Source organism: Bacillus rossius, chromosome 15 (assembly GCF_032445375.1).
Source record: "Bacillus rossius redtenbacheri isolate Brsri chromosome 15, Brsri_v3, whole genome shotgun sequence".
Lineage (NCBI taxonomy): Eukaryota > Metazoa > Arthropoda > Insecta > Phasmatodea > Bacillidae > Bacillus > Bacillus rossius.
In genome coordinates, this window is record NC_086342.1 from 8255279 (window position 1) to 8267823 (window position 12545).

The 12545-nt window shown below is 33.1% G+C and overlaps 1 protein-coding gene across 4 annotated transcripts; it reads left to right on the plus strand.

Annotated features, from left to right (window-relative positions):
- The first annotated feature begins 1548 nt into the window (after positions 1-1548).
- On the plus strand, positions 1549-9537 carry LOC134539293 (uncharacterized). Of its 4 annotated transcripts, XM_063381196.1 has the most exons (6): positions 1575-2257; positions 2787-2929; positions 4953-5207; positions 5286-5351; positions 5427-5557; positions 8353-9537. In XM_063381196.1, exons 1-6 carry the CDS (start codon positions 2034-2036, stop codon positions 8464-8466), a joined length of 933 nt encoding a protein of 310 aa, XP_063237266.1. In that variant the 5' UTR covers positions 1575-2033; the 3' UTR covers positions 8467-9537. The 4 variants fall into 4 exon arrangements, with proteins under 4 accessions (XP_063237263.1, XP_063237264.1, XP_063237265.1 ...); XM_063381194.1 differs by having other exon boundaries at positions 1551-2257; positions 4953-5351; XM_063381195.1 differs by having other exon boundaries at positions 1551-2257; positions 5286-5557.
- The last annotated feature ends 3008 nt before the right edge of the window (positions 9538-12545 follow it).

A 12545-nucleotide genomic window follows, 5' to 3' on the forward strand; every position in this document is an offset into this window, starting at 1 on the left:
AAAAATTCTTCAAATGAAGAATATTAAGTTAAGAAAAAAAATAACGTTTTGTTAATATGACGTACGAACTGGAAGTATCTAATAAATGCGATTTCAGGGAATTTGAAAATTTTTCTTTCAAACCTTGAAAACACAGGGAAATATACAATATTTTAGTTACAAAAGTGTACCAGTTAATTTTAAAACCATGTAGTATCCTAACGTCTTAAAACCGGTGATCACTTTAGTGCGCCGTTAATAACCATTACAAATAACAATTAAACGCAAGTGATGCAAACAACTGTGCATTAATTTGAAGCTCAATAAAATCTGTATACGCCGCGCAGGAAACATTTTATAGTAAAATTCTACATTTTGTGAAATAAGTATTCATGAAATTGTGTATTGTGATACATATGTTATCTTGCCAGATAGATAGATGATACAGGTAAAACTTTCAGATGAGACAAGAAAAAAAAAACGGAAAGCTCAGGGGGAAATAGTTTTTAAGCAAGAGCATGGTAACCCTAAACGGATATATAAGAGGAGCCGAAGGTGAATTAACTACACTGCGTGTGTTTATGCACGAGAAAGAAAACGTATGAAATGTTCATTTAGAACTTTAAACCTTATAAATTAAGACGTGCACTTAAAATGAATTAACGGACGCGAGGGCGACAAAAATGATAGTAATTATAAAACTACGGAAAGGTTATCGTAATGCTCACGCTCGCGCCAGCACTGGGTCGTCACGCGGCCCTGCACCGAGCGTGCGGCGCGTAGTGCTAGCCTGTGGCGCAGAACCACCTTGTTCCCTCTACTAACACGCTGCACAGCGCGGGAGAGTGCATTCAGCGGGAGAGTCGCGCGTGGGGCGAGGGGCGTGGAGGGGAGGGGGAGGCAGCTCGCGCGTGTGTTTAGCCGGGAGGGTTAGCCCCCGGGACTCGAGAGGAAGACCCGCGCACAAAAGCTGCGTGCGTGTGCATATGCGTATATGCGTGGAGGGGTGGGAACGAGGGAGGGGGGAACGCCTCGCCTCGCATGTGCGCGGCTCGCACGGGGGAATAATTGCTCCCGCGACTAGTAGATGCTGAGTGTGTGTGTGTATGCGGGGGAGAAAAAAAGGGAAGGGGGAAGGGGCTTTGAGGACACGCTCAAAGACAGAAGCTGTTATGTTCGAGAAAGGAAAAAAAAAAAGAGTGGGGGGAACTGCACCGAGATCTTCATACCACAGGCTTTGAAAAAAAAAAAAAAAAAAAAAGCGGCAAGGGAGAGGAAGGTGTGGTGAGTGTTGGATAGGAGGGAGGACGGGAGAAGTATGAAGCTGCATAAGCGCGGTATTCTTCCTCTACCCCTTCCCTTACCAACCCCCCTTTTTACCGTCAATAACTCTGCAGCCGCATTCGTCCGCTCGTCACAGCGTCTATAGTCCATCCACGGTAACCTCCTACTTTTTTAAACGAACCTTTGAAAAAACACACCAGGATGCAGCATGTTTGGTTCGTTTGCAAAAATACTTTCCATCATATGCATATTAAACATGCATTAACACTAAATTACCGTATAATGATGTTAAATAAAATTTTACAAAAAAAGTAACTATCTATGTACAATATTATTAATATTAATGATCTCGCATGTGTGTAAATGAAACAGTGAGAGAAGTGGTGTGTTGGCAATGATTAGAACGAAATAGTTCCATAGCCAAAATATATATTTTTTGACTTTCCGCGTGTATTTAAGAATTTGTTTGGGTATTTGTTAAGTTTGAACATTTTTTTAAATCTCTGGTGAAATAAAAACGTTATGTTAACGGTAAAAAAATATTACGTGCCGAAACCGTGGTCGCGCATTAATAATGTTAATAGTCACTTGTTTGTTTTCTCTTTCAGCCGCTTTCAGCAGCTCTTTAAGCAGTCTGCAGACTGTACGCCATTTTGCAGTGTGTTTTAATATATTACTGACCGTGAAATAACGTACAGTTTGTGTTTCAGGATTTTGTGTTAATATTGTGTATTTTAACTTTGTTATATTATTTATTATCTACTATTGTAATGATGGAATTTGTTATCGTTTTGATATTTTGTGTGGTTCTTGTGATTGCTGTAATGGTAATTGGTTCCGGGATGGGGAAAGCTACTTCGTCGCAGCGTCAGATGGACATCATTAACGTCGCTCAGAACTTATATCTTTTAATTAGGAAAGGCGACTTGAAGAAATGTGACGTTACGCAGACGACCGCGTTTCTTCTCAACATCGCAAAGTCAACTGTTCTCAAGTAAGTAGGCTTTTTTCGTTTTCATGCACGTAAAAAAAATATCGACTGTGTCCTAAGTATTGTCGGCCTGTGTTTTAACTCACGAGGTTTTTTGTGTTTTATTTCCAATTTATATTTTTTGGTGTGAGACAACACCGCCATGTGGCGTCTCTGTTGAAAACTTAACCTAAAATCATATTAGGCCTACTCAGGTCCTAACAATAACAATATAGGCACTTTCAAGTATTTTTATGGGTGTGATACACGTTTGTTTATAACGATGTTTATAAACTTTATGATAGGTTTAACTATAACATAAGGGAGTGATTTTATAATTTGCATTTAATTAGTTTTTCATCTGTTTGGGAGATCACAAAATAAATAAAAAAACACTTCATTAATTTCGTGGACAAAGTCTGTAATGTTTCCATTTAGTGACCACAAAGCAAATATTTGTGACAAAATGCCATATTTGGAACACTGCCTAACTGCGTATTGTGAACGGGTCCCCGGAAAAGTGTTATGACAAATGTTTTTTTTTTTTGGTTAGGTACTACAAGAAAGACATTGAAGAAGTTTCAACACCAGGAAAAAAGAGGAAAAAAAGGCCACAGGAAGGAAAGTCACTTGACACAGTCGACGATTTCACAGTAAATGCAATCAGGAATGCAATTTACAGGATGTACGCTGAAGGTAAAAATTTGATACTGAAGAGTAGTTTCGATATCACTGGGGTAGGCCCTACTTAATTGTATTCATTTCATATATCCATATGCAGATTGACCGGTTCAGTTTTTTTCCCGATATCATCTGTCCTTTAAAAATACTTAACATTTTTGGGTGGTTTGTTAGGTTTCTTTATTGATATGGTATTGATATATAGAATATTGTGCAACATATTAAATACGTACACGTCCTTTTAAGGTTAGGTTAAAGATAGAAAGAAAATTGTTACATTCTAAAACTACAAGTAATGTTTATATCGTTATACACAGTATACATATTAAATAACCTCAACTTTTATGATGTATCAGAAGGTTAAATAATGACTATTTCCAGTATCAATAATATCCAGTTGTGCGCTTTAGCAGTAATTGGTTACAAATTAGTGAGTTGTGGTCTAAGCAAGCATGGTTATTAAAAAAAAATTGGGATACTTAATTGGCTAAATTGTACTGTGTGGCAGGGTCCAGTACAATATATATTCTATTGCAAAATAGTGTCATGCCCCGCCTAACCCTTTAGAAAATATAGGGGTATTGTTATTTTATAAACAATAGTCCTACTTCATTGTAATGAAGTATCATATGAAAACACAACTTAGCCAGACAAACTGTGTGTTAGTGTATGAAGTAACAGAAAATTATAAAACAGTAAAAGTTTAGTATCGCGTATCCGATTCGATACATTGATCCTGATCGCATGATCCTGCAAATATTGATCCTGTGATTGATGATGCTTGCTTTTCTAATTTATTACGTTTAAAAATCCTGTACAAAACCAAAAATAAAAACCTGTGATGTAGTAATGAGTTATGATTTAAAGTTGAATAATAATGAAAATATATATGTTTTATTAAACTTATGATAATTATTCTTGCTATACCACAATATTTTATTATGTTCAGGATCTTTGATCTGAATAAATGAAAAAAAACATGCACCACACGATCAATAGGATGTACAGGTTCATGCATAAAGATCTAGGGATCACATGGGATACACGATACAAAACATTTACCTACAACACAGTGTAGAGCTTGTAACTTATTGATTGCTAAATTGAATGCTGAAATACTAATGGGTAAATATTTACTTGGGCGGTATTTCCGAAAAAAAATGTTAAAAATCCGAAAATACCTTTATTTTATGCTCTTCAACTTCCTCTTTTCATTAAAAGCGGCGGAGATAAGAAATTCCAAATACTTTAGGAGATATCAAATTTTTTAATTTAATATTTTAAAACTAAAATGGTCGATTAAGTCAGGTCAGTTACATTATAAATACTTTCAAACTAAGGTGATATTAAAAATAATGTGAATTAATTTTAATTATTCTTTAGTTTTAAATTATTTATAATGTAACTGACCTTACCTAACAAACCCGTAACAAAGGATGTACAGTAACAACTCACGTAAATTTTTTTGTTACTTATTACTTGCGCAACAATATCAAAATAACAAATAAGACTTTAAAATTAGAAACGTTAAAAACTCACCTAAGTTGGAGGCGGTAATTAAACACCGTTTTAAACAATAATTGAACTAAATAATCACGTATTAGTTCATTTGAATTCTGGCCTATCACGAACAAAAACGTGACATCATTATCCAATAAAAAAAATAGATACTCGTACGTAAACAAGAAACAATGGTGCACGCACGCCACAGGAATGCGCTGGTTTTGTGCTGAAATTTAAAAATTCGATATCTCCTAAAGTATTTGGAATTTCTAATCTCCGCCGATTTTAATGAAAAGAGGAAGTTGAAGAGCATAAAATAAAGGTATTTTCGTATTTTTAACATTTTTTTTCGGAAATACCGCCCAAGTAAATATTTACCATTAATTTAAAAGTATTTTTGAAATGTAAGTTTATTAAAACTATTTAATAAATGTAAATTGTGCACTTAAATTATCTTCTACGGGGTTGTGGTTTCGCTTAGTTTTGTGTACCTCTGTTATTTCATGTATTGTTAATGTATGCAATAAATTTACAGGTTTGAATGTTACAGTCGACACCATTTTGAAAGAAATCAGGGAAAGACAAATAGATTATTATGGTGGAAGATCAAGTCTTCATAAATTGTTAAAGAAGATGGGATTTTCATGGAAAACTGTTGATGGACGAAAAGCTTTGATAGAGAATGAAAACATAGTATTGCAGCGAATAGATTTCTTGAGAAAGTATAAAGAAGAAAAAGAAAGAGGTGCCAATTTCATATTTGTTGATGAAACATGGATTTTCCAGAGAGGCAAGGCATTAATTTATTTGAAAATTTGTTCTGTGGTCCAATACAAAGTATTTCATTTCCATTTCATATATTTTTCAGGAACTGTATCAAAGTCATGGCAGGACAAGAGTCTACAATCTGCGAAGAGACGTACTGTTGGAGATGGTAAAAGGTTTATTGTTGTTAATGCTGGAGGGCGCACTGGCTTTGTGCCAGGAGCAGGATTACTTTTTGTTTCAGGTCAGAAGACTGCAGACTACCATGGCGAGATGAATGGGGAAACTTTCTTGATGTGGTTTGAAGACATGTTGGTGCATCTTGAGGAACCCAGTGTCATCATAATGGACAATGCTTCATATCACAGCACCCAGGTATGTGCAATGGTAAAGCAGTGTCTTTTTATTGCTCAAATTGTAATGTGAAAAATTTACATGTGTTTATTATTGTAAGTACGAATATTCGAGACTAATACATTTTGCCAGCAATAATTGTTATCTTAATAGTATGCCTACACTACATTTTTATAAACTATAATGTTTGAGCTGAAATTGAATACACACACACACAGATATATATATATATATATATATATATATATATATATATATATATATATAATGTAATTGAATTACATTGTAGTGCAAACTAATTTAGTAGAGGGTTTGAAATACCAAATAAATTTTTTTTATTGCAAACAGCATTTGAAAATGACATAATTACTTGTTTGGTAAAAGGACCCACTTTATGAATGCTCTGTTGCCCTACTTAATAAATTAAAATAATATTTTCAAAAAAATTTCTAGTCACTAAACTAACATGCTTTGTTAAATTTAGAAATTCATTACGACAATATGCCAAAACACATGTTTGCTTTGCATAAGTACAGTAGAACCCTGTTATAATTTGTTTTTAAGGGGCTACAAGAAAAAAAAAACATAAGCAGGAAATTCAATTTAGTACTTTTTAGTGTGGATTTATTGCCAATGGACTCAACAAGCTGCATAAAGATATATTTGATGCTCCAATTTGCTTGTAGCAAGCCAAAAACAATTTTTCTTTAACATCATGGTGCTTCCAGCTTCTATCTGCTTTGTCTTTACTTACACATTGTCTCATTGCTGTAAAATTGTCTCATTTCTGTATAATTGTCATAATTCACGACAGTGTTTACAGTGGAAATGCTTAAGTCCAGTTCTTTTGCCACTTGAACATGTGATTTAAGTGAATACATTTGAAAACACACAGAATGGCTAAAAATTTATGAATTTATTTGTTTTCCAAGGGTGTCAACAGGCAGTTAACTGCTAACATACACATATACATAGACAGTATAGACAAAGGCTTTTAATTTTTTTCGTCTTCTAAAATTTTATGAAGTGAACATTACAAGCACGAAACGCATAATTTGTGAAACATTATATCCAGGAATTAAATACATTGTCCTTATAGGGAAAATATTGGACTTGAAAAATAATACATTATAGGCAGGAAAACTTTATAAGCAGTAAAATTGTAACAGGGTTCTACTGTCATGAATTCTTATCAGCTACTTGAGTATTTAGTTAAATGTTGGCACAACGTAGGTTGAGAAAACACCTACAACGAACTGGACCAAGGCTGCACTGATCGCGTGGCTGGAGAAGAATGGGATAAAACATGAAAATAATTTGTTGAAAGTGGAGCTGCTGAGAATAGCTAAACAAAACAAGCCCCGAATACGGTATATTATTTCGTTTTTTTTTACAGCATTTCTTTAAAAGTGAGATAGTTGCAAAAAATTACGTATACACCTTGTTCTAACACACTTTTCAGATATGAGGTAGACGAGTTGGCTCGTAACTATGGCCACGAAATTCTACGACTCCCACCCTATCACTGCCACTATAATGCAATCGAACTAGTTTGGGCTCAATGTAAACACCATTACAATAGTAACGTGGGGCGGGCCAAGAGATTTGACAATGATGCAGTTGCAGCCATCTGGAAAGAGGCTCTTGATGCTTCCACACCAGAGAGGTATTTTCATGTTGCATGACCAATGGGGTATTCCTTTTGAAGTAGAAATTGTTTTATTTTCCTGTAGAACATTCCTCAAGCTTCAGCAAAACCCTTACCATACATTTTTACATAATACGTAAGTATTGTTGCCTAGCAGCCTGGTCCTACCATTCCTTTTGATAACTTTGTGTGCTAGTGTGTGTATAGTGTGATTATCATTTTGTGTATATTCATATACCAGTAATACAGTTTTAAAACAATTGGTAAAAATAAGTGGTTTGAATTTGTGTAGTTGTCGTTTTGAAAATGTGTTGCATGTATGTGTTTGTGTTCGTGTTTGTGTTTGTAATTTTATTCCCATGTGATTCATACATATCTGTGTAGTTTCTAGATCTAACAGTGGTGACTTATTTGCAAGGTTTTTTTTTTTTTTTGTAATTGCAGTCCATTTGCAATTGTTTCATTTCCATAAATAGTTTTGTATTTATTAGTAATTGTGATATTACTTTCTGTTATGCTTAATCTTGTGTCAATGACTTTAAAGTTATGGTGGGTTCAGTGCTGTAGGCAGATTTCAATATTCAGATAAAATTTCAACGTAGAGAATTTTGAATATTTTCATCTAGCGAACTTGAATAGGTATTTACACATGTAGTTCTTGCACATTAGTATTTTCAAAAGTTATGTTATTATAGTGAAATACATATACAGTAAATCATCAAAACTATTCAAAAAATTAAATTTTCGCTATATCTCACTGTTTTTGTCTGGGACAAATTTTAACCAAAAACAAACACAAAACTTATGAAATAAATATTTTATCATATGCATTCTAAGCCTTTATTGATAACATATATAATATTTACAGCTTTATTATATCTTGAATAAACCACTATAATTTTTTTTTTCAGATAACATAAAACAAAACATGTTACTTCAAGTATTAAATAATAGCTTTGATAGTTGAGGAAAACACATTAAATGAGTTTTGTTGTGTTTAAAAATACTTTCTTGTGGAGTGAGTTCAAAATTGTATGTAATAAAGAGCATGCCATGCATTGTTTACTATGCCGTTTTGACAGAAACAAACATATTTTGTTATAGAGTGGTTTTTGCTATAAACAGGTCATTTATATAGAGGTTTTACTGTATACATTAATTTTTTTAGATGGGCGAGGTGTGTGGATCACGTGGAGAAGCTAATTCAAGCAGACTGGGAGAGAGAAGTCCACATAGACAGCGGCACCATTCCTCCACTCATCATCCACCTCGGCGAGGATAGTTCAAGTGAAGACAGTGACAGCGAAGAATTTGAGGTTACGACACAGCAAGTAGATGGAGACAGTGAAGTACTGGCAGTTCCTCTTGATGATTTACCCGGGTGTTCTTATTGAGGTCTGTATGTAATAAACACCTGGGCAACTGTAAGTATTGGGGTTTGAAACATTTTTTTTTCTTTTATGCATTCCCATGAAGTATGTTGATTACTGGAACTTTATGTATTAACTTTAGATTACACGTATTATGAAATGAATATTAAATTTCATTTCTGGATTCGTATAGGTGTATGTGAAACATTTTATTTTGTTGTGTGTCTTCATTTTTCAGTGAACTTACTTGGAAAACAAAAAGCCAGTCCCCATCCAGGGCCACAAATAAATAATGCATATAAGTGGTATAGAAATTACTGTCAATTCTTCACCACAATTTTACTGTTCATAAAATTATGATTTTGTCTAATAAGTATACTCAGGAAAATGTATATAACCATATTTTTATTTGTGGCCTTAACCGGCAAAATGGTAGGGGTTTATTAAATAAAAGAAGAAAATTCATTTTTAAATGTTTTCATCTGAATTTGTTAATTTTATTAAACCTTCAATCCTTAGTCTTTTCCAGATTGCTTAGATGGACAGCCATATGTATAATTTACAATACTTTTTTTTTCAGATGCAGAAAACTGTGTTGAACTGTACTAAATGATGATATTTATTGCTTACATAAATGTTGTAAATTTATATATTCTCCTAAAAATTTACTTTAAATTATATGTTATTTCTTTAGCTAACAAACTTATTTTTTAATATTTTTACCATTGGGTATCATAAATAATGTTATGAACATATGCATGTATACTTAGATCATATTCAAATTACTTATATATATATATACATACATACATACACAAACACACACACATTGTTTTGACAGCTGGTGATTGTAAACAAACCATTTGACATTTGTCACATGGCAATGTTTTTGTTTACATACGGCGGAAGGATACATAGTGACATTAAAGTAGATCCGGTGAAAAGCAGGGCTTCAGAAAAGTAGGAGGTTACCGTGGATGGACTATACTCGACATGCACTCGAAGCACATCCTCTTTCCCCTCCCCCAATTCTCGTTCGCTAACGTGCAGCAAAGTTGCAACGAACGAGATTTTTCACCTGCAGTTTGAAAAAAAGAAACTTTCACTTGATTCGCTTGCGAATAATCATGCGATGAATTCACATTACATTATACCACTTTGTCCGCGCTCATTGTATGCTTGCGCCGCATCTATCTCTCTTCCACTCGATTGGAACAACCATCGATTTGACCTTTTCGAGGCACATTCGTTTCCTACTTTTCCTATCATCGTCCTATCCATAACAGAATAACACAGATTGGAAGAAGTTAAATAGCAAACATGTATAAAAGTTATAGTTAAAATAATCTCTTCGTTAAAGTAATAAACATATTTGAATTAATGAGTGCAAATAAAAGTAAATTTATCAATTAAATTGTAGATTTCATTTCACTCCTTCTTTGTAACCATTCAAAATAGTGATAATTCAATAAAAATGATTAAATTTTATTCATAAAAGTATGCAATTATTTCATCAAAGGTTTGTTATGACGTTGTCACGTTAAACTATCGTCCGTAAACCAACTGTAGAGACAACCAATTTTTTTTTGAGGTGTAACATCTTAGCTCTCGGTTTTCAGGCATTTGGTACGAGTATTTTCGTAAATGGAACGGAAGTCTCATGGAACGGAAATGTAGCCATGCTGCTGCTGCCACGTGATATTAGTAAAAACATTGTATAATTATCTGTAAGATACAAACGATAAAAATAGGTTTTTGTTTATATGAAAAAACCTAACATTTCCGTAATCAAGATCAAGTTATAGGCCCTATATATAAAAACTCGTCTTCCAAACATTTAGAAATTCATTCTCTGTAGCTGAAAATAGCGTAAGATAGCTTCTTATCGTTAAAGCGAACAGTAAGAAACTCAGCATTAGTAACATAGATAATTGTGTGTTTTCCCTGATTATTTAATACTCAGCCGCTAATGATGAAACAAATTTAATTTGTTTTAATAATGAAAAACTCGGTTTTGAATGACATTTGACTGGTGGATATAAATTGGGCATGAAAAAACCACCAATATAGAGCTTTTTTTAATGACTATACAGTCATTAAATTTACATTATTAAAGTGGTATAAGGTGTTGGATTAGTTGTATTAAATCTTGACATACATCGGAATACTCTCAAAGCAGAAGTTTATAGATTTGGCACTGCTTATATAAATTTAAAATAAAGGAAAATGGAAAATAAAGTAACTTAAAATTTCACCCCTGATGTAAAAACAGGGATGAGTTTTATTTGATTAGGGAAAAGAATATCATCCGATATCTACACCTTTGTGGTTTGTGGCGTTTTCTATACATATTTTACCCAAAAAATTAAGTAGAACGTTTTTAACATACCCTTGGGGATGAAATATGTGTGATTTTTATCTTTTTAGGTTCAAGACATCGATAAAGCTATACACACACTGATTAGATGTTTGATAACTCTCAATTGCACTATGAATAAAGAAACCAGTGTTTCACGAAGTTTAAATATGATATCTGTTTTCAGGTAAAAACTTAAATTATTTTATGTTTTTAATTATTTATGCGGAGTCAAATAAAACGAACCAGGAATCAATAAATTTGACTTTATTACGTTCAAAATAAATATGGCATGTTTTATTTTTTCAAAATGTACTTCCTAATGTAGTGAGTGTAATATTATCCAAGTTCCATATTTATACTGAAACAGGAGATAAGAAATCTGCACGTATAATAAGTATTGAAATTAAAAAGTCCATATAAACCACTTTTAAATCGATGACATTGCATGGTTTTGCTATAAATAAAACTATATATGATCTGAGGTGTTGTTTCGTCTATTGTGTTCCACAAGGATGTCTGGTATAATTCACATACTTTACTTACAAAGTTGCAGTATAAGTACTATCCTGAAATTTTGTGTAATCGAAGCCGCGAATAATAAGCTAGTAATATATAAAATTATATTTAAAAAAAAAAAAAAAACACGCTTTTTCTGTAAGAACTAAACAGTGAAAATCGTCCACGCTATTTACATTAAAATTATTATTTTTGTTTATTACTTGATTCTTATTTTAAAATTACTAAAAAAATTACGTTATACATAATTGTAGTTCATTTTATCGCTGTTGAAAAAATTACACAAATTTAAAGATCGATTTTTACATTTTAGTTTATACTACATAAAGGCGTGTTATTTTAGTGTTAAAAAATTTTAATTTTTGGTTCATAGTTCATATTGAATTAATTTTTTTTGAATTCCTCAAAATGCACCACAAAAACCAATTTTTTGACTCTCGCAAGTGCAAGGGGCAATTGACCCCCTCCCCCTGCCTGATGGGGTTCGTTGGTGCCGGAAGACCTCGGGAGCACGTCAAAATCAACGTACTTCAATTTTCCTGACTTTCGAAAAATCGGGGGCAAATGACCTTCCTTCGAGTAGGAAAAGGAGGGGGGGGGGGGCATTCGAGCCCCAGCCTCTTGGATCGGAAACACTCCAAATCGAAAGTGAATCGATTTTTGAAAATTTCAGAAATTTTTGATTAATTTACAAACAAACGTAATTAATTTAATATTACTTGAAGTAAAAATAGATTATAAGCCTTTTTTTCACCTAGTAGGAAATAATCAACTGAATCGACTAAGCTATGTAATTACTAATATTATAGCAATGCGAGAAACAAATAAAATGTATTCATATTTATTTGCTTAAAGCACAATTTGTATTATCCAGTAATCTGTACTTTGAAAAAAAAAATTACAAAAATTCCACTGCTGAGTTTTGAAAGCACGGTTCTGTAGTTTAATAGCCGAGCATTATAACCACTGCGCTACGAACTCTGTATTATAATTATTGTAATAATGACTGTTTTTTACGACTACTTTAGTTCACCAAATAAATTTCAGGGTTGTTTCACTGTCATAAAGTTTCATTTAGCGCAACAATGCGTTTGGTATGTGACCTAATTTTCATGT